Source organism: Heloderma suspectum, chromosome 1 (genome assembly GCF_057233095.1).
Source record: "Heloderma suspectum isolate Gila_16-S chromosome 1, 16-S_ref, whole genome shotgun sequence".
In the NCBI taxonomy this organism is placed as follows: Eukaryota; Metazoa; Chordata; class Lepidosauria; order Squamata; family Helodermatidae; genus Heloderma; species Heloderma suspectum.
In genome coordinates, this window is record NC_139458.1 from 121244519 (window position 1) to 121267636 (window position 23118).

General features: G+C 44.4%; 1 protein-coding gene across 1 annotated transcript in view; it reads right to left on the bottom strand.

The window, feature by feature from the left end:
• Positions 1-1846: 1846 nt before the first annotated feature.
• TPH1 (tryptophan hydroxylase 1) overlaps positions 1847-23118 on the bottom strand; it is a 37154-nt gene continuing 15882 nt past the window's right edge. The window contains exons 3-11 of the mRNA XM_084828508.1: positions 22547-22730; positions 17687-17787; positions 16226-16293; positions 15629-15825; positions 12878-13013; positions 11389-11515; positions 9449-9544; positions 7425-7558; positions 1847-4956 (exon numbers count right to left, since the gene is read on the bottom strand). Coding sequence (XP_084684634.1) covers positions 4782-4956; positions 7425-7558; positions 9449-9544; positions 11389-11515; positions 12878-13013; positions 15629-15825; positions 16226-16293; positions 17687-17787; positions 22547-22730 — 1218 coding nt within the window. The 3' untranslated portion in view covers positions 1847-4781. The remainder of the gene's footprint in view (positions 4957-7424; positions 7559-9448; positions 9545-11388; positions 11516-12877; positions 13014-15628; positions 15826-16225; positions 16294-17686; positions 17788-22546; positions 22731-23118) is intronic.

The following is a 23118-nucleotide window of genomic DNA, read 5'->3' on the forward strand; positions in this document are numbered from 1 at the left end:
CACAGAATCTCCCTCCCTCTCCCACCAGATGCATTTGTGAGCATTTCTACACCAGGCTAAAACCCTGCAACTTTACCGGGGCTTTCTCCTTCCATTTTAAATGCAGGATCACGACAGGCTCCCTTTCAACATGCTCCCCCCCCCCACTTTTCCCCCCTATCTGCATTTTCGATATGTTTCATTATACACCAGCTAGATGGCACTGTGGTATAGCTCCTGTTATTGCTGGACACATCCTCTTTTCACAAGGAAACCCAAAGCACTGTAATTTGATAGCTCATTATCTCCGCTCTTTTTAAAAATGGGATAAAGGTCATTTAGCGCTGGAGATGCCTGGGAGGTTAACGACATCATCTAAAGGACCCGCGAACTCCCGTGAGTAATCAATTTCAATTGCAGGATGAAAGCCCCGTGTGGAGAAGTCCTGTCTCTCTCTCTCCCCCCCCACCCACCATGTTTGTCTGTGGCATTTGGGCCTGGCTGGCAGTCCGGACAGCCATGCCAGCTGCTTTTCCAGCCAACATGGCTCTTCAGAGAGCTCTCATGAGGGCCTCAGGCAGAGGAGTGGGAGGGGCTGCCGCCTGCGCTATAGCTCCTCTGAGTGAGCACCAGGCAGCAGCAGCAATGGGACTGGGAGATGGGGCAGCAGAGGCAGCAAACAGTGGTATGGGGGGGTAGTCGGGTGGCACGCAGTGGCGGCAGGAGGTCCTCCAGGCGGAGGAGACCACACAATTTGCCACTCCTGTTGCTCCGCTGCCTGAGGCCCTCATGAGAGGGCTGCCCTACGTTTTCCGTTTTTTACCCCCCCACGCACACACACATAGGGGAGGTTTGAAATTGAAGGGGAAAAACAGGTGGGAAGATTTAATTCTCCCCTCCTGGACTACAGTGGTTCCAATCCAAATTGAGGCCACATGTGCTTACACAAGAGTAAAACGTTACGCCTCAGCTACACAATTAGCATAACATGCAGTTTGGCTCTTGGTCTGCTGTGATTTGATCATGCGTTGGGGAAGGAATGCGCCCACGAGATCAGCGCTGTCTCTTCAAGGGGGTTGCCACATGCAGCCATCAGTATGAAACCCTCTGTTCTTGATAACATCTCGGGGAAGAGGGCCAGGGGGCCAAATTTTAGTAGCCATAACTATCCTCACTCTGTTCTGGAAGAGGGCCCTGTGGAGATCCCCATGAGGAAGATCCTAGCAAGAAAATAAGCACCTGGCACCATCTTTTCAGGAATTCCTGCTAGGAATAAGAGGCATTCATCAAATACCTCCAAAGGCTCCAGCGGTCCATCACGCACACTTCATGCTCAACTAGTTCAAAAGCCGTGGAGTGATCTAATAATATTGATACGATTCAGTTACCTTTGCTGACTCTAAGCAAAAATTGTTGGCCACCATGTGTTTCAATTTGCATTTATGGGAGTGGTTCCACAAGTTACTATTGCCTACTGAAGCATGAAAAAAAGCCTACATGCACAGCTCGTGTAGTGTAGTGTTCAGAATGTCAGATCAGGACCAGGGAGACATGGGTTCAAATCCTCACTTGGGCGACCTTGGCTCAATCACTTCCTCAGTCTAACCCACCTCGCAAAGTTTCTGTAAGGATAAAATGAGGGCAGGGAGGACCATGTACACCATCCTGATCTAGGAGGAAAGGTAGCATAAAAAAGTGATAAATAAAATACTTGTGAAACACAGGCACATTGGAGCAGTGCTATATGAAACTTTTAAAGCAGTAGATATTATTCCACTTTCTCAAAAATCTTGTTATCCCATCTCCATTTTTCTCAAGCTTCAACTAACAAATAAAGCATGGTTGGTTGGTTGGTTTTTTTGACTTTCCATATTTTGTATCTGAAAATACCATCAATATTTATAAACAGGGAAAATGTCATTGGCTAAGCACTCTGGAATTTTAAAAATTCTGTTACTACTACTACAGTAAATACAGTTAGTGAATTTACTAACACAGATGGTGACAAAGTTTACACATGCTACAAACACCAAATATAAATGTTTAAGTATTGTAAGTGAATTCCTCGATCCATCTAGAACAATTGCAACTCCAAGTGGCTTCATTATATACTAGAAGTTAAGGTACAAATATTAATTTAACAGTATGTTTTCTTTTGAGCTACAAGCATAATACAGACCCCCAAAACTTGATTATCTAATATAGAAACACACACAATAGAATCCAGTTTTTAAAATGCTATTTTTTGTAGAAGCACAGCAAATCAGATCTATAGTTTCTATTTGTTTCAACAGAGATTATTATTTTTTAATGCTTGAGATTCCAACAAACTTATTCAAAGTGCATTTAAGACAAAAAGTTTTGGTATCCAAAAATAAGGTTTCCCTAAATGTCAAAGGCAAATCAATTATAAAAGGACCTAGCTAAACAAAGATTAAAAACAGGCATCTGTCTCCTGGCACCTTGACAACAATTTGGATCCTAGAGCAGACAATGAGCATAGACCCATTTTCTCTACAGCAAACCCCTGAATCCCTCTCATCTTTACACTCTACCCTCCTTGGTGGTTGGGGGAAAAGGGGTGTGGCCCAATGGGAAACCCCAGAGGGCCAGACTAGAGCCTCTCCAGGAGGCCTGGATTTGGTCCATGGATCTGAGGTGCCCAACCCCTGTCCTAGCTGTAACTCCTCATGACTTCAGACAGCCTTGTCTTCTCACGGGCTCTGTCCAGATCTGATTAAAAGATGGGATTAGTGGTGCTGGAAGTTCTCAGCTGAGCGTGATGCAACCTTTTATTCCTATATTAGAGTAGGATATCTGGGATATAAGGCCTAGAATATTTAGAATCTAGTTTTTTCTAATTTGCTGAGCTCTTCCTTCCTATTGTGTTTATTGCTGCTATGGCACCATCAGTCAATAATCCAATGCATATAACCAGCGTTTGCACTTGCAGTTGGTGAGAAGTTTTCATAACATGCTGATAGCTATGAACTGTTTTTCCATGTGTATGATCATATCGGCTATGGCTTTTCAGGGGGTTTTCCTATCAGAAATAACTTTTCCTACTAATATTGCCAGCACTGATAATTCAGGGGTATTGAACCTTTCAGCCCGAGGGCCAAATTCCATTTCAGAGAAACTCTCAGGGGCCACACATTCCAGTGGTGGGCATGGCAAAAGGGGCAGGGTCAAAAATGCCAGTTTATTTTAGCATAAAGCTCTTCCTGCCAGTCACTAAGCCTTAAGAGAGGCATTTCAACCTTTTAGAATGGGGGAAAATGGCACAAAAGCTGGGATACCATCAAACAATTGGGGGTGGGGGCAGGGGAAAGTGGTGTGGCCATAGGGGAAACCCCAGAGGCTGAATTAGGACCCCAGGAGGGCCGGATTTAGCCCCTGGCCTAAGGTTCTCCACCCCTGTGAGAACTATGGTATTAACATCTTATGCTACGTTCATGTGTAGTATGTAGCACAAGATGTTAATACCATAGTTCTCAGGCCGAGCATATACTAGAGCAATTCCAAGCTGTTCCTGGCTTGTTGCAGAGGGTTTTTTAGCCATAACACGGAAAGCCAAATAACTACATATGTTACACAGGACACTGCCTTATAGTGAGTCAGACCCTTGGTCCATCTAGCTCAGTACTCCCTACACAGATTTAAAGTGGCTCTCCAAGATGACAGTCAGGAGTCTTTCTCAGCCCAACCTGGAGATACCAGAGATTCAACCTGGGATCTTTTGCATGCAAATCATATAATCTACCACTGAGCTACAGTTCTTCTGAACTAATGCTATTTGCTCATATACTTATATTGCAAGACGTTGTGCAGGTTGGGTAGAATCAGTATCATGATAATTATAATGGACTATATCAGAGGTGCAAAGTACAGGCTGAGGGCAGCCCCTCAAGCCCTGCCTGGCAACCCCCAAGACTCCCAAGAATCTGCTGCCACCAAAATAAGGAAAATCCATTAGGAATGCTTCCTGCCATAGAATCACAGAATCATAGGGTTGGCTATAGAAGCTTCATCCCCAGAGCATCCTAGGAAGCCATGCTCAAGGTTCCAGCCACTTTCTAGGGCACTGTAGGAACACGGCGTCTATGGCAGGAACCATAGTACCTGTTGTTGGAGCATTTTCCCCTCTTTTGTTTGATGATCAGGTTGGGGTGGCTGGGGTGGGGAGGGGCTTCAGCCTCAGATCTGATGCTTACTCAGACCTATTAGAGGAGCACCTACAAAAGTGGTAGCAATACTTTGTGGTTAACTAAGTTAACTATCCTTTATGTTAGCCTGGATCTTCCAACAGAAACTGTGATATAATGTCTGTGGTTAATTACTCTGGTAACTTATCAGATTGTTTATTGTATGTGTGCTTGGGGGAGGTGTTGTGAGTGAGAGCGAGAGAGAGAGAGAGACATATGTGATTGTGCATACGTGTGTGCACACGTGTGGCCCCTGCCACCCCAGTGGATACCCTATATGGCCCTGGATTACATAAACAACTAGCCTTTCATTGTAGCCATTCCTAAGATCCTACAGCAACTTTTCTAGAGCAAATTAAGTCTGCTTTCCTTCCAAAACTCTGAGGAACCAGAAAACAGAAAGGGAGAAATAGCATGTAAATCTTGATATGAAGACTTCCAGGTGACCATAGATTAAGAACATATTTCCCCTTCATTCATCCTTTGGTTTTTGGAAAGTGGCATTCTGTATAAAGCACACACAGAGCATTTTCATGCCTCGAATGGGACAAAATCCATAGCTGCTGCATGCAGAGTGGCCGAAGGTCATTGGATAGGTTAGATGCCCAGCTGTTTGCCCATCTTGTTGAGGGCATCACTGACAATGTCCAGTTCATGGCGTAGCTCATTCACCACATTAGCAATGCTCCTTGTGTCTTTCAAGATCTGAACACTTTGTGTATATGGGTTATAATTCACTCCAAAGGGGCGCTTGATAGTCTTTGCAAACTCTCTGTTCAGACAGGAAAAAGAAAAAAGTTTCTGATGAAAGCCAGCTTAAACCTTCTGAATGTAGCTTTCAGCCAATTACCATTCCTTGTATGTGTGCACTGCAATATCTCAAGAATTCCCATAGCTTAGGAGAAATTGTACAAATTGTGTTTATAAGCTATCAGGTGGAGGGAGGGAGGATGAGTCACTTTCACAGTGAAAAACCATGGCAGATGTGATACAGGCTGTGGATGATCCGATGAAAGAGCGGGAAATAGGGGGTGTGGGGGGAGAGAATAACAAGCACATAGAGATTAGGGATGAAATAAACCCAGGGAAATGGCCAGAAGATGAAGGCCCTTGGTGGGTCCTTAGCAAGAGCACAGAGGATGTGCAAAGGTTAACTAACCTAGGGAAAAGAAGCAGAAGGGTGGAGCCTCTGGCTCCAGGATTTAAAAAGCAGAGGTGAAGCCTGAGGGGAGAAGGAAAAGTGAGAGAGCAAAGGAAGATGAGGTTATGCAAGAGACGATAGAGAGGGAGCAGGAGCATTTAGGCCAACAGTAGGCAACTTACAGTCCTACAGCATCTGGAAGGCTACAATCCCCATCAGCCCTAGCCAGCATTGCCTATGGTGAGGGACAGTGGGAACTGCAGTCAAACAACATCTGGAGGGCCAAAAGTTGCCCTCCCCTGGTTTAGGCCCTAGAGCCAAAGACTGGGGGTGTTTCTACATTAAGCAAAACCCCCGCAAAACCCCACATCCTTGCTGGAGCGTCCTGCTTTCGGTTTCTTTGCGGGATTAGGAAGGGCTTCTTTACATGGCAGCCACCTGGTTTGGACTGAGGGAGTGCCTCCCTCCCTCCCTGGCATGTGTGCAAAGGACGGGGCGGAGTCTTGTTTACATAGCTTAACTTCTGCTGTACTGTTTTCTCGCACCCCTCAGGAAGCCTCTGACTTACTTCTCAGTAGCCATAAAATGTAAGATGGTGCTGTAAGTTTGCAACCCTTGGCACACTTATGTGGGAGTAAACCCCATTGAACTCAATGGGACTTACTTCTGAGTAGACATAAGATCACCCTGTAAACCTGCAACCCTCAGCACATTTACTTGGAAGTAAGCCCCACTGAACTTTATAGGGTGCTCTGAAGCAGAGGACGTTGCTTCTGAGCTTGGTGGGGTGGGGGAATCAGATGTGTCTCCCTTCATTGCAGGGAGGCATTTTCCCCTCTTCTCCCTCCAACTGAGAAATGTGGAGGCAGGAAACGCAATTGGCAGGCAATTCTTGTCCTCACGCCTGTCAAATGTCATCCTGACCACACCCGCAAGAGCTGAAAACAAATGCCCAGAGAAGGCAGACACAGCAGTTTCTTCCGCAACTGGAGAATTTCACGGGGAGGTCATGGAGTGCCTGTTCCATGGGCTGGGAAAAATACCACATTTTTTGCATTTGGGGAAAACACGAGATAGGCTGGAGGTAACGGCGTCGTCTACAGAGCCCGGAAACTTCCGTGAGAGAGCCATCTCAATAGCAGGATAAAAGAAGCTCCATGTGATGAACCCCTGGGACAACTGGAGGCTCTGTGCCGAAGACAATGCCTAACAGGTGAGGCGTATACCCAAGATCAAAAAGCCTGAGAAGGTAGCTAATGGGGTCTTTATCTGAGGTGGGAGGAAGCCAGGCTGAGGGATGTCACACTGATCCAGGAAATCCAACACCATGTAGCCCAGAGCCTATGGGAGCTGTGTTACTACTTACCTAAGTCTGCTCAGGGTCGAAAGTAAGGGGTCTGTTGTGAAGCTAACGACCAACCCAAAATGTTAGTCCTATATAGCGTAGACCCATTGAAATGAATGAGACTTTAGTCATGACTAACAAGTCCTATTCATTTCAATGGGCCTGCTTTACATAGGACTAACACTGGATAATACTCAGTAACTACACACAATAAAAAAAATACCATTCGTTTCTATATCCTCAGAGCACAGCTGTGTTTGTAACCAACTAGACTAAGATAATAAAGCCATATGATGTGGAGCTGCCTCCGGCAAGCCCAAGGCAACACTGGTAGTCTATCTGCTACAAAATTATATAAGTATCTAAATCAAGGGTGGTCAACTTGTAGGTTAAAACATCTGGAGGGCCACAACTCCCTTCAGTCCTCACCACTGGCTAGGCTCGCTAGGGCTGATGGGAGTTGTAGGCCAAAATATCTGTTTGGCCACAAGTTGCCTACCCGATTTAAATAGTGCTTGTGAGTATGTGACATAAATTATCTTATTGCAATCCTTACAACAACACCGCAGAGTAGGTAAATATTTTTTTATTCCCATAATGCAGATGCGGGGTGGGGCCTGGGCTGAGGTTTATAAATACTGGTTTGTCTAAGGCGACTTAGTATATGCAGAGTGGAAATTTGGATATTTTCAGAATCATGGCTGAGCCTAAATGTAAACATTTTTCAATCTCCGAGCTATACTTAACAAATTACCTCATCTTTTCTTTTGCATCTTCAAAGCTTTCAGAAATGAAGTAAACTTCCTGGAATGTCGTAATCATACATTCTTGCTTGCAGGTGACACTGGGATCGAAGGGTTTGACCTTGGCATTCCCAGAGAGCGCATGCTGGTTGTCAGACAAAGCAAAATAGCAAGGATTAACTTTTGCATATACTGTGGTCATCAGCACTGAAAAATCTTCAGAAATGGCAGGTGATTTGAAATCATGAATTTATATCATAGCTGAACCCTGGCATTTAAATATTATTTCTCCTAAATACTGTGCTCTTGCACAGCCTCTTTCTGAATAAATGAATTTATTACCCAAACTGAGCTGCACCTTGTTATATAAATCATCATACTGGATCTCATGACATTGCATCCAATGACCATTGGTTACATTTTCATGACACTTTGCATGATGTTCCATTCCATAAGAAACTATATTCCTGCAGAGCCTGCTTAAGGCTCCCAGCTGAAGGTCAGACTCCCAGCAGATTGCCCATCTTGTTGAGGGCATCACTGACAACGTCCAGTTCATGGTGCAGCTCAGTCACATTAGCCAGTCACATTATTTCTAAGTACACCGATTTAGGACTGGGGTGATGATAGTTTGCCCATTTAACCAGCCTGCTCATATGATCTTGAGGAGGGGGCCCTGTTTAAGAAGAAGCCCTACTTGGGAATTAACTCAAGAAATGCTCCAAAGCAGCTCATTGAGGAATACAGGTCATTAAAATGTGCCTTTTTTCCAGAGGGAGTAGGATGCCAACGCTTAAAATTCACCTGGAGCTATTGCAGCTGTCAGTTTGTATTTGTAGCAATGACCTTGCAGCAGTGGTTTTCACACTAGTCTCTTTCATGTTCAGCAGAAGAGGAGCAAAATTGCCCCATACATGCGTTGGGGTGAGGATGTAAGAATCCATATGCATACAAACGGTTCTTATGTCCACACGATTAGAACCCCTTGAATAGGTAGAGTCCACAGTCGCAGTTTAAGACACCAGTCGGCTCTTCCACACTTTCATCCAAATTACGTACAGGGCAGGGCCAGCAAGTATAACCACACTTCCCCTTGTATGTGTGCTTGGCTGCTAGGTTAGGGAACTCTGGTTTCCTTGGAAGCTTATCAGGGGTTCCTCCTCAGTGAGGAGATAAGCAATGGGAGTCAAGCTTCCTTGAAAGGCAGGCTTGTCCACCACTACAGTTTTCCCCCTCCAATGTGTAGGTAAGTCTGGGAAAATGGCAGGGGCCCTATCTAAACCAAGATGCCTAGAATATACCCCAGATAATTCTCTGCAAGGAATTCTGTGGCAGAGATTCAGGGATTCCTTGACTGATGTTTATTCTCCCTTTCAGCATACCCTTCTCAAAGTGGCTAACGACAGAAGTTTAAAAACCATCTCCCCACTGAGGCGCACCTGGCACCAACACTGTCATCTTTTTGGCACCATGTTAAAATTGTCCTCTGTTCCCAGGCATTTGATAGCATATGATGGGGCATTTATGCCAGCTGTTTGAACAGGTCTAGTATTTTATTAAAATTGTTTTTAGTTGTTTAAATTGTTTTTTTAAGTTTTGTCTATTTAAATTTTTATGCTGTATTTGTTCTTGTGAACTGTTGTGAACCACCCAGAAAGCTTTGGCTATTGGGCGGTATAGAAATGGAATGTATGAATGAATGAATGAATGAAGATTAAAGAACAGGCAGATTTACAAGGAAGCAGACAGTGCAGATACCCCAGCCCCAAGCCATATAAGGGTCTAAAGATCAAAACCTAGCACTATGAATTACATCTGGAAACTGACTGGAAGCCAGTAAAGTGATGCTGGTGGTGGGGAGGGCGTGTTTCTTAATGCTAGCAAGATATGTTCTGACTGGCCAGTTCCAGTCAATAATTTGGCCATCTTGGCAGACAGGCTGATGTGAAAAGCCTTATCCGAATGCAGACAGTTTTAAAACCGTTACTATAATCAGACCTGCTGGTTATAATTTGAAGATGGTTTTAGGACTTACCTTCAGTTCACTAATAGAAGAGAGTAAACCAGCTCCATAGGCTCTCAGCCGGCCTTCCTGTTTGCATAAGCCAAACTCCACAGTGAAAAAGTAACACTAAGAAGAAAGAGAATGGAAGAAGGAAAACAGTGACCTTCAACAGAGATTCAGGGTGTCTCTACATTAAGCAAAAACACCGCAAAACCCCACATCCTTTCCGTAGCTTCCTGCTTTCGGGTTTTTTGCAGGATTAGGAAGGGCTTCTTTACATGGCAGCCACCTAGTTTGGACTGAGGGAGCACTTTCCTCCCTCCCTGGCATGTGTGCAAAGGACGGGGGGCAGGGGGTCTTGTTTTCGTAGCTTAAATTCTGCTGTATTCTTTTCTCACAACCCCCAGGAAGCCTCTGACTTACTTGTGAGTAGCCATAAAATTTAAGATTGTGCTGTAAGTCTGCAACCCTCAGCACACTTACTTGGGAGTAAGCCCCATTGAACTTAATAGGGTGCTCTGAAACAACAGAGGACGTTGCTTCTTAGTACGGGGGGCAGGAGGATCAGATATGTCTCCCATCGTTGCAGGGAGGCATTTTACCCTCCTCTCCCTCCAACTGAGAAATGCAGAGGCAGGAGTCGCAATTGGCAGGCAATTCTTGCCCTTGCGCCTGTCAAATCTGCTCCATCTCCTTCCGTGCAACCCCGCTCCCATCCTCAGTGCCTTCGTCATCCTGACCACGCCCCCAGCAACCAAAAACAAATGCACAAAGCAGGCAGATACAGCGGTTTCTTCCACTATGGGAGAATTTCACGGGGAGGTCGTGGTGCTCCTGTTCCATGGGCTGGAAAAAATACAATTTTTTTGCGTTTGGGGAAAACATGAGATAGGCTGGGGGAAATTGCGGGAGGCGTTAACATTGGAGGCTAACGGCGTCATGTAAAGAGCCCACAAACTCCCGAGAGAGAGCCATCTCAGTAGCAGGATAAACGCTCTGTGTGATGAACCCCTCAGCACAGCGAATCTCAAGCAACAAGCGTTTTCATACTCCCTTTCCTGGATGGAAAATAACATAAAAACTCAAAAGAGTCTCAACGGTGCAGTCACTAAACCGCCAGATGAACAAATAAAGGCGTAAGGGCCATTCCCCTTCTAACGGAGATGGGGTAATTTCTCTCTATATCAGCCACTTATACCTCCACCATTGACTTTATCAATCACCCACTAAATGTAATTTTAAAATCCCAGACTCTGGATTCAGAGAACCCCCTAAATCTCCAGTTCACCCCTAGAAATGATAGCAATGTGCCACTGAAGGGCCAAAGTCCCTTGTACGACTGAGAAATGGAAGTTGTCTTCAGAATTTTTCAGAATACAGATAGGGTGACTTCCTCAGGCACAAGGGGAAGGATAGTGGGTCAGAGGTGTGTTCGGAAGGCAACTGGGTTTTCTAGATGGCAATAATCTACTTCAGAGGTGGGGAATCTTTTTCAGCTCGAGGGCCAAATTGGTTCTGGGCAAGCACGTCAGGGGCTGCCCGCCAGGACTGGGCGGGGCCACCCCACAGCTGGCAGGCAGCCCAGTGTGATTGCCGAGACCCCATTCACTCACACACTCAAATCACCACCCACACACACACACACACACACACACACAGCGGGGAAGAGCAATTATTTGGGGTAGGGGAGCACAGCATGGGGGAGGGTTAGGTTAGCTCTTCCCTTTACAGCAGCCCTCTGGAAGGGCGCATTTTGCTATATTTGATTCTGTTTGGATGTGGAAAAGATAGTGTTGTGGCACTTTAAATGTGGATGTCTGCGGTTTACATATATTGTCAAACTCTGTTTCATTTCATTTGTTGTTGTTTTTTTAATACCAGGGGTTAATAACAGGAATACATAAGACAGAAACACTGCAGTATTGTTGGAATTGAGGAACATATTGCACTGAGCAGTATCTTCTGCTTACAGTTGCCAGCTTTTCAACAGCTTCATCAGATGCTCCAAGCGAGGCCAAGCCAATTTCCTGAGAGAATTGAGCAAAACTGGGCTCAGCCAGAAGAGGGACATGACCTAATAGTTCATGGCAGGTATCACTGGAAAATGGAAAAAAAAACAAACTAATGATGAACCAGGCAGTTATTCCCTTGCACTTGCTGCATAAAGTATCATACACTACAATCTAATATAATTAAGTAGGAACTGCCAACAGTATGGAAGAATTGTGAAATATGAGAATGACTAATTCCTCCAAGCATGCTGTGGTACTTAAAACAAATTTATTGGATCATAAGGTTGCACAACTTGCATGCCACTTTGTCAGGTTCAAGACATGGTTTAGAAATTTGGTAAGGATATGTAAATACGAGGGTGGAGATTAGGGGGAAAACGAAGCAGTTTTAGAGGAGAAAGATCACATGAACCAGACCTCCATGTGGAGCACCTGCATTGCACATTACATAATTTAATGTGCTTAGTGAAGCAGGACATATGTCCCTGCTAAGGTGGCCATGTGTCCTCTTTTTCAGAGGTCAGTCCTCTGTTTGAAGGCATCCTCTGTTTGAAGGGCTCCCCTGTCCAATTCCAGTTTAAAGATAATGAATCATAACAACTGTTGCCCATCAGCAGTTAACAACTGAACAGCAGGTACACAGGTCACCTGGTCACAGTCTTCCACACTGTGGTGTGATGTATTGTATTTTTATTTAAATTATCATTATTTCAAGAGTTGCGTCTCTCTATATAAATTAACATATGCAAATCGCTGTCCCCTTTTGTCTTTTTTTTGGTGATGCATTTCCTCTTTGGGGGCAATTCATAAGTGGCCACCCTAGTACCTGCTCTTCTACCATCGGATCATCAGGCTGGTAAAACATGTGAACCAACCCCCAGAGTAGCCCAAAGGCAAGGAAAATGCAAAAGGTGGTGGTGGTGGTGGTGTTAAGAGAGCCATTCCTGTTTGGTAAATCCAGAATATAAATGATTTCATTGACTCTGTAGGAAGCTGGCAGTGCCTTATTTAATTCAGTGTGCTTCATGGTAATGAAACATTTAAGAAGCTTGGGCTCAAATTTTCATATACTAATATTTAGAACTTGCCTCTTACATTCAGATTAAGGCACTCAGAAGAACTCTACGCTCATTTTGTTTTTTCAGACATAAGTGAGTGGAAATAATCAGTATTATGAGAGCTAGGCTGGTGCTAAGTATTTGTGAAAATCCTCAATTAGAAGTAGTACTAAGCACCCAACCCCTTTCTCTGCTCCCCACCACCAACTCATGAATGCTGCAGAAAAGTGATTTGCATCTTCGGATGTGCAGACAGTACTGTATCTAGATTTGTAATGTCACTCTAAAGCCTGGCATTAGACATCCAGATTTTGAACTGGGCGCACTTTATTTAGAAATCAGCATAACTGTGTACATTTGTCATAAGGATAAAAAAAGGAGTTGCTTACGGTTCCGGTGTGTAAAGTGGGTCCGAACTGTGCCTAACATACTGAGTGCAGTGAAAGACTCTGAATGCTAAGCCCGCCAAGAAATCTCTGGGCGACAGGTATCCAGCAACTGGGCGGATAGTAAATCCAGTGCGCTCTGCAAAAGCGAGACATAAACCATGATGCAGTTTCTTTCAATATGACAAAATGCTCAGTTCAAACTTGGCACTAAAGAGTTTAATAATGGCACCAAGATTGCAATCCTATGCAAACTTACTTTGAGAGAAAGATGCGTCAAACTCAGTGGAATTTATGTTTGAACAAGCACACATAGGAACAGATTACACAAGAGACTAGAAGAGCCAGTTATTACGTCACCCTTCCCAAACATGGTGCTTCCCAGATGTTCTGGACTACAACTCCCAGCATTCCTGACCATTGGTCATGCTAGCTGGGGCTGATGGGAGTTAAAGTCCAAAACATCTGGAGGGCACCAGGTTGTGGAAAGCTGCAGTAGATGGTTTCATGCCTCAGCAAGAACCCTGTGATGGGAACTAGCGTGGGGGGGGGGGAATGATGACACACAGCATTTCTACATGAGGCATTTATCATGTGCTCATCATTCCCTACTCATGGTTGTTTACGGGTTGTTTATAGACACTGATGTGACCCTCCAGTTTTGCTTCTGTGTTGCACTTTCAGTGCATTTCTTTTTAGAGCAGGGAAATGCAGCATTTAATAGTAAAGTGAAAGCAACTGTTTTTTTTCACTTGTGTATTTGTGCTATTCCACTATAGCACAGTGCCACCTACAGGTTATGTAGTGGAAAAGCAGGAAAGGAAATGCTCTTTGTGTAGTGCTCAGATCTCAATTCTGCCATGAAACTGAAAGTAGATGCAGCAGATTAACACCCGATTAGCAGCCTCTTGTGGAAAAGCTCATAGCTAAGGTGAAAGAAATTTGCAAGCCCTTTGTAAGAAACCTGAGCCTGAGGCCAAATGGCATACATGCCAACATTTGAAAATCCAAAAGAGGGAGAACTTTATTGAGGTAAGGATATAGCAAGCAGTCATATACTAAGCCCATTAGCAGCGGCCCATCTTGTATTGACACGCCTGACTGACAAGGATCCTCCAAAGCCTCACACAAGTCTTTCCCAGCACTGAAAAGAGAGATCCCTTTAAGAGCAAAGCATGTGCTCTACCCATGAGCTATGGCCTTTCTTAGACATTAGAGCACGCAGTTCACATAAAATGGTAAAAGACACTCTAGGCCATAGCTGCTATTTGAGAATCCAGGAGCAATGCTGGGTCCAGGGGTATGCCTAAACTACAGAGACTGAACCCATCAAAGACAGGTATTTCCCCAGCTAGCACATCCACTGAGCCCCCCCACCCCCACCCAATCATGAACTGTCTTGTCTGGAATGAGCTTAACCTTACACTCTCATCTAGTCCATTACCGATCTCAGACACTCTTCCTCACTCCACATGTCTTAGGCAGCTAGTTAAGAGGTTTTTATTTTATTGGATCTACAGAAGAAAGTATTGCTTCTGGATAACTTTATTTAATATATTTTTAATCTACCAAGAGAGGTTCTCAGTTAATAATACTGTGATCTGGCTGTATCCTGTACTTTTGTGCTACTGTGAAATATGGTTTGGTGTTTTCATTTTAATGATCTTTCTTTGTTTTCCAGTTATTTTATATTTCATGGCTGTAGCCATTTTATTGTATGCCACTTCGAGCATTCCATTCATGGAACACATGTTCACTGGAATATGTGATATAGAGAGACACTTTTAAAATGACAAAGATAGTGGGCTGGTCTGCACAATCAAACAAGCCACGGTAGCATGTTTAAGCCATGGTGGTGCATGCCAGGCACCGTTAGCCTAATTATTCGCCCAGGCACAGCTAATTGTGTTGTCTAAACCCAGGTGGCATGGCTTGTTTGAAGCGGAAACAACCCTCAAATAACCCAACAACAGGGCATGGGTTATTTGAGGGTTGTTTCCCCCTCAAACAAGCCATGCCACCTGGGTTCAGACAACACGACAAGCCACAACCAGGTGAATAATTAGGCCAATGGCACCTAGCACACGCCGCTGAGTTAAACAAGCCACCGTGATTGAGATTAGAAACGTACAAAATCCTTTCACAATTTGAATGTTACTTCCATAATAAGCAGCGCTGATTGTTCAAGTTAGCCTCAGTCGACTTCCAGTTACAAAATTTTAGACAGAGCCAAGGATCATGTCTTCATTTTATTATCAGATATTGATTAATGCAGAAGATAAACATCCTGCCAACTCCCCTCACAAGATATCCTAATTCCAGCGGGGGGGGGGGGGGAGAGAGAGGCTGATCTCTAGCCTCTTGTTCTTCAAAGCCACACTCTAATGCAGGGGTGGGCAACTTGTGGCTCTAGGGCTCCATGCAGTCCTCAGCCTAATTTGATGCAGCCCTCTGTAAGCAATCAGTTCAGAACTCTAGAAAGAGCAATCTGCCCTTCCCGCAGCACTATATTGCACAGGGGGGAAAGAGAAAAAAAACGGGTAGCAGAAAGAGAAAAGGGGGTGGTCCCACCCACTGTTGGCCCTGGCCCCAGCCACTACTGGCTCCAGCCCCACTCACCACCAGCACGTGGCCCCTGGCAGAGGAGACCCGGAGGAAATGTGTCCCTTGACAGAAAAATGGTTCCCCGCCCTTGGCATAACGGTTGCACAGCCTCAGAAAAAACATCTGACCAGACAGATATCTGCACATTACCTTTGAGAAAATGTGATACATCCTCCAGCTGGGGTATGTTGTCTTCACGGTACCCACAATATTTGGTTAGCAAAGGCAGGTTTTTAAGATACTCTCTGCAAGCATGGGTTGGATAGAGCTTATTGAGCTCTCGGAATACAGTGCCCCAAGTCCTGACCTCCTCCTCAGTGAATTCGACTTTTGGAATTGGGTCGCCACTATAAGGAGAAAGCATAATAAAGGGTTAACTTTCAGAAACATGTTTCAGAATCATTTTCCTACTACTCAATGCTGGCGGTTGCTTGTAAATTCAATGGGAAAGGGGTTTTGAACTTAGGCTTAATGGGTGAGCCTCAACCTAGGTGAACAGTCACCTGCACAGCAGGTCACAGCAACCTGTCAAGGCTGGGGGTTAAAACTGATTTTGCTTGATCTGGTAAGGCCACTAAATGATTTGGGTGGACAACTTAATTTTGCTCTACTAAAATCTAGCATGGATTTGGGGGTGCTAAAAGGAGCAAGCCTGCCTGCCTACATACTCTGCGTTCTATAATACCTTCTCAACCTCTACATTTGAAAGTCAACAGAAAAGAGTATTTAGCAAGCAGTGAAACGTACTGTTTGTAATTCATAGCCAGGTCTGCAAAATACTTCCGTCTCTTGCGATAAACATTGTCTTTGAAACCCTAATAGTGAAATTAAAAGAAAAATCCCACATCAGGCTTTGTGATTAACAGGCTCATGCCAAAAAGCAGGGGGAAAGTCAGTTCTGTCAAAGCAGCTATGGGGGAAGAGGCTTATAGAAGCATTCTATGGGGCAAAGCAGAGCTGGGGAACCTCAGGTCCAGGGGCCAAATATGGACCTCTTGGGTCCCCTAGAGGGCAACGCCCCTTCCCCTGGTCCCACCCCTTTCCCCCAACTACCAGTCATGTGGTGGTTTCCTAGGTTATGTGCAGATTTCCCCCCATTCTAACGGGCTGAAATGCCTCGCCTAAGGCTGAGTTCCTGCCAGCAAGAGCTTTTAAGCTACAATGTGCTGGTATTTTTTGAATTTTGGCCCCACTGCTTTTGTCTTTAGCCCCAACTCCTTTTCATTCTGCTCCACCCAGCACTGGAATGCAGCCCCCCAGGAGCTTCTCCAAAACTGAATGTGGCCCTTGGCCCGAAAGAGGTTCTCCAGCCCTCCAGGATATACACACAGCAGGAATCTGCTGGCACATTTTAGAACTGCATTACTTAAATGCACTCCTCCAAGTAAAGGCAGGGACCAACAGTTCAGTGGCATGGATTTCAAGACTGAAACCCAAAACACACTGCATAAGCCATGCTGAAAGTGAATAAATGAGAACTATGCAAGACAAAGTTGGCAAGACTGTACCCTTGGCTCATGTCCTTTGATCCTCCAGAACCACCCACTTTCATAGAGTAAACTGTGCTCCTTTCTGGCTCTTGCTCTCTGCTTCTGAATTGGATTATATAGGTCAGGGGTGGGCAACTTGTGGCCCTCCAGACGTTTTAGCCTACAACTCCCATCAGCCCTAGCCAACGAAGCCAATGGTGAGGGATCATGGGTGTTGTAGACCAAAACATCTGGAGAACTACAAGCTGCCAACCCATGATGTAGCTTAAGCTAGGATGGGGGGGAAGAGCATCAATTACTCTCCCCCCTGTCAGCATCTTCCCACTCCCAAATCTTGAGGCGCTTTAGGTTAGCTTCAAATGAGCATTCCTTAAAACTGGTCCGTGCCCATTTGAGTAAAATGGAAGCCAAAACCCCAAGAGTTATTGGCAAAATGGGGTATCTTTGACCTTTTGTGGACTGGCGGGGAGGCACCTTTCCCCCAGTCTTTTTGCCTTACACATCTCCACAGTGTGAAATTTCACCTAAGCCCCAGATCTAGCCTATGGGACTCCAGTATTATGTTTGACGGTTGAGTTTATTTAATGTGTAGTAAAGTTTGATAATGGAGTGCAAATTAAAAGTATAAGATATTCAAGGTTAAATTTCCATAAGTAAATGCTTCAAGCAGCTCTTTTAAAACAACAAAAATATTGGGAGGCAATGCAAATCTACTCACGGGATGGTCTGCATCTAGGTCAGAGCCATACATCAGAACACGGTTTGCACATTTATCCAAATCGGAGACCTTCTTAGGGAACCAGGGAATATTTTCCATATCTAAGGAATGGAGAAAACCCACATAGCTATTAATATTAAAGTGGTTAGGAAAAGGAAACTGTTCTCACAGCCAGCTACAAATGAAATTTAGCTCTTAAGGAGTTAACAGAAGGATGAGAGAACATATTCCTATCTGACATATGCACAACACTGAGCACTTTCTCCCATATTAAAAATAGTGGAAACAATATAGCACTATTATGGCCTTTACTGCTTGCATTAAATTATCAAGGCTCCACTTCAGCTCTTACTCCAATAGATGTTATATGTGCTTATAAGAGAAGAGAGGGAAATACTATAAGGCTAGGCAAAGAAGCAACTAGTTGATAGAGGGGAAACCCTTTAATAACTATTTTTAATAAAATGTTTCCAGAGCATATGGTGCCAAATCTCCTGAGAAACTGAGTGCTCTAGAATGCAATATAATGATTCCCATAAATACAGTACACTTAGAGAGCAATCCTATGGGTGCTAGACAGTGTCTAGGCAGACATAGGATTTTTCGGTTCCCAGAAACCATGCTCCCCGTCCCCATCGCCTCATAGTTAGCACGGTTCTTCCCCGTCTCCACGCTTGTAAACGCAGCACAGAGTGGGCAAAAAAGGGGAGTTCCCAGGGCAGAGAGTGGAGGAGACCGCAGAAGCATCATAACAATGCTTCCTATGCATCATGCAGCCTCCCCGCACCTCCTGCTCTGAAGTTCCCAGATAGACAGCCAAAATCAGCGGCCTAGCCGCAAATGCAGGGTGGCCAGAGCACAGAGGAGAGGATCCCCTCCGTGTTCTGCCTGCCCTGCATTGGATAGTTGGCCACCTCCGAGTTTGGAGGCGGACAGCTATCCCGATAACACTGTGCCCTTAAAATACTAAAGCATCTGTAATATCAAAAGGGCTAGAAAAGACTAGGAAAAAACCCTATCGGAGAGAGAGAAAATGTTTTAAGGAGCTGTGTAAAGAATAAACCTAAGATTGTTGTTGTTCAGTCGTTCAGTCATGTCCAAGTCTTCGTAACCCCATGGACCATAGCACGCCAGGCCCTCCTGTCCTGCGCTCTCTCCCGGAGTGTGCTCAAGTTCATATTCATTGCAACGGTGATGCTATCTAGCCATCTCATCCTCTGCCGTCCCCTTCTCCTTTTGCCTTCAGTCTTTCCCAGCATCGGGGTCTTTTCCAGGGAGTTTTCTCTTCGCATTAGGTGGCCAAAATATTTGCGCTTCACCTTCAGTATCTGTCCTTCCAATGAGCACTCAGGGTTGATTTCCTTTAGGATTGACTGATTTGACCTCCTTGCAGTCCAGGGGACTTGTAAGAGTCTTCTCCAGCACCACAGTTCGAAAGCATCAATTCTTCGGTGCTCAGCCTTCCTTATAGTCCAGCTCTCACAGCCATACATTACTACTGGGAAAACCATAGCTTTGATTAGACGGACCTTTGTCGGCAAGGTGATGTCTCTGCTTCTTACTATGCTGCCTAGGTTTGCCATAGCTTTCCTCCCAAGGAGCAAGTGTCTTTTAATTTCATGGCTACAGTCACCGTCTGTGGTTATCTTGGAGCCCAAGAAAATAAAATCTGTCACTGCTTGCATTTCTTCCCCTTCTATATGCCAGGAAGTGATGGGGCCAGATGCCATGATCTTAAGTTTTTTTTAATGTTGAGTTTCAAACCAGCTTTTGCACTCTCCTCTTTCACCCTCAACAAGAGGCTCTTTAGATCCTCTTCGCTTTCTGCCATTAGGGTGGTATCGTCTGCATATCAGAGGTTGTTGATAATTCTCCCGGCAATCTTAATTCCGACCTGTGATTCATCCAACCCGGCGTTTCTCATGATGTACTCTGCATATAAGTTAAATAAGTAGGGTGACAATATGCAGCCTTGTCGTACTCCTTTCCCAATTTTGAACCAATCGGTTGTTCCATGTCTGGTTCTTACTGTTGCTTCTTGACCCTCGTACAGGTTTCTCAGGGGACAGGTAAGGTGGTCTGGTACTCCCATCACTTTAAGAATTTGCCACAGTTTGTTATGATCCACACAATCAAAGGCTTTAGCATAGTCAATGAAGCAGAAATAGACGTTTCTCTGGAATTCTCTTGCTTTCTCCATGATCCAGCGAATGTTGGTGATTTGATCTCTAGTTCCTCTGCCTCTTCGAAACCCAGCTTGTACTTCCGGTAGTTCTCGGTTCACATACTGCTGAAGCCTAGCTTGTAGGATTTTGAGCATCACCTTGCTGGCATGTGAAATGAGCGCAATTGTGCGGTAGTTTGAACACTCTTTGGCGTTGCCCTTCTTTGGAACTGGAATGTAAACTGACCTTTTCCAGTCTTGCGGCCATTGTTGAGGGTTCCAAATTTGTTGGCATACTGAATGCAGCACTACAATAGCATCATCTTTTAGGATTTTAAATAGCTCAGCTGGAATACTGTCATCTCCGCTAGCTTTGTTGTTAGTAATGCTTCCTAAGGCCCACTTGACTTCACTCTCGAGGATGTCCGGCTCAAGTTCAGTGACCGCACTATCATGGCTATCAGGGACATTAAGATCTTTCCTATATATTTATTTATTTATTTTTATTTATTACATTTATATCCCGCCTTTTTTCCTCCAAGGAACTCAAGGTGGCGTACATAATCCTCCTCCTCCTCCATTTTATCCTCACAACAACAACCCTGTGAGGTAGGCTGGGCTGAGAGTATGTGACTGGCCCATAGTCACCCAGTGAGCTTCCATGGCCGAGTGGGGACTAGAACCCGGATCTCCCAGCTCCCAGTCCAGCACTCTAGCCACTACACCATGCTGGCACAGAAGATATAGTTCTTCTGTGTATTCTTTCCACCTCTTCTTAATCTCATCTGCTTCTGTTAGGTCCCTGCCTTCTTTGTCCTCTATCATACCCGTCTGTGCACAGAACGTTCCCTTGAGATCTCCAATTTTCTTGAAGAGATCTCTAGTCTTTCCCATTTTGTTGTTTTCCTTAATTTCCTTGCATTGTTCATTTAAGAAGGCCTTCTTGTCTCTCCTTGCTATTCTCTGGAACTCTGCATTCAGTTGAATATATCTTCCCCTTTCTCCCTTGCTTTTTGCTTCCCTTCTTTCCTCAGCTACTTGTAAAGCCTCATCAGACAGCCACTTGGCTTTCTTGCATTTCTTTTTCTTTGGGATGGATTTCATTGCTGCCTCCTGAACAATGTTACGGACCTCCGTCCATAGTTCCTCAGGCACGCTGTCTATCAGGTCTAATCCCTTAAATGTATTCCTCACCTCCACTGTATATTCATAAGGGATATGATTTGGGTCATACCTGAATGGTTTAGTGGTTTTCCCTATGTTCTTCAATTTAAGCTGAAATTTTGCAAGAAGCAGCTCATGATCTGAGCCACAGTCAGCTCCAGGTCTTGTTTTTACTGACTGTATAGAGCTTCTCCATCTTTGGCTGCAAAGGACATAATCAATCTGATTTTGATATTGACCATCTGGTGATGTCCATGTGTAGAGTCGTCTCTTGTGCTGTTGGAAAAGAGTGTTTGCTATGATCAGCGTGTTCTCTTGGCAAAACTCTATTAGCTTTTGTCCTGCTTCATTTTGTACACCAAGGCCATGCCTGCCTGTTATCCCAGTGATTTCTTGACTTCCTACTTTAGCATTCCAATCCCCTATGATGAAGAAGACATCTTTTTTTGGTGTTAGTTCTAGAAGGTGTTGTAGATCTTCATAGAACCGATCAACCTCAGCTTCTTCGGCATCAGTGGTTGGGGCATAGACTTGAATTACTGTGATGTTGAATGGTTTGCCTTGGATTCGTACTGAGATCATTCTATCGTTTTTAAGATTGTACCCCAGTACTGCTTTTCCCACCCTTTTATTGTCTATGAGTGCTACTCCATTTCTTCTAAGGAATTCATGCCCACAGTAGTAGATATGATGGTCACCTGAATTAAATTCGCCCAGGCCTGTCCATTTTAGTTTGCTGATTCCAAAGATGTCGATGTTCAATCTTGCCATCTCATGTTTGACCACCTCCAGCTTACCTTGATTCATTGATCTGACATTCCAGGTTCCTAAACAATATTGTTCTTTACAGCATCGGATTTTCTTTTCACCACCAGACACATCCACAGCTGAGTGTCCTTTTGGCTTTGGCCCAGCCGCTTCACTCTTTCTGGCGCTACTTGGAAATACCCTCTGCTCTTCCCCAGTAGTATATTCGACACCTTCCAACCTGAGGGGCTCATCTTCCGGCGTCCTATCTTTTAGCCTTGTGATATGTTCCATGGGGTTTTCTTGGCAAGAATACTGGAGTGGGTTGCCATTTCCTTCTCCAGCGGATCACTTTTTGTCAGAACTCTCTGCCATGACCTTGGGTCCGTCTTGGGTGGCCCTGCATGGCATAGCTTATGGCTTTACTGATTTACACAAGCCCCTTCGCCACAACAAGGCAGTGATCCATGAAGGGGAAACCTAAGATACATGCTCTAAATGTGAGTTTGAATGACTAGAGATCCCAGATAAGGAGGAGAAGTAGTACGAAGAGGATTCCCTAGGCTCATTCCATATATAACTTTACAGTTATGAATATAAATGAAAGGAAATCTTTCTTGAACTCCTGATGCTGTCTTTTTCAGAAAGGACTTTGAAAGAAAAGACCAAAGAATGTTCTCTCTAGAAGAGAAAAATTAGAAGCCTCCAAAGGGAAAAAATGAAACACAACACTATTTTTAAAATCATGCATTTCTAATAAATCACATTCTTATTTTCCTCCTTACCATCTTCCTGTACAGTGAAATTGTCTGCCGGATTCACAGACACAACGTTGACATGAGATTTCAGGAGATGGAAGATCTCATCTAGCTGTGCCCTGTTACTGTCACAGTCTACAAATATCTCAAACTCTGAATTCCGTCTTCTGGATTTTCGAGATTCTATGTGCACCAGGTTCACATGTTTGTCCTGATGGATAAGACCATTTTGGTTAGATTGTCAACAGCATCTGAGTACCAAAGTTTGTAGTATTCAACTCTTTCTCTGAAGTCTATTTAGTCAAACATATTTAGTTAAATTACTTTACTAACGCAAAAGAATTTATCCCCTGACATAATGAATATGATAACACTATTCATATTCAGCATATACATGGACAAACATTATAGAAAGAAAATATTTTATCTTAGCTCCAGTTCAGATGTAATGAGAAACCATGGTTTGCCACTATGTAAATGAGCAATGATGAGTCTTGGGCTTACACACTCTTCCCATCCCCTCTTCTCCTCCACAGAAGAGATCAGAAACATTGACTTCTAGTTTTAAACTAACCACAGTTGCCACCCAAGGTGTCCAC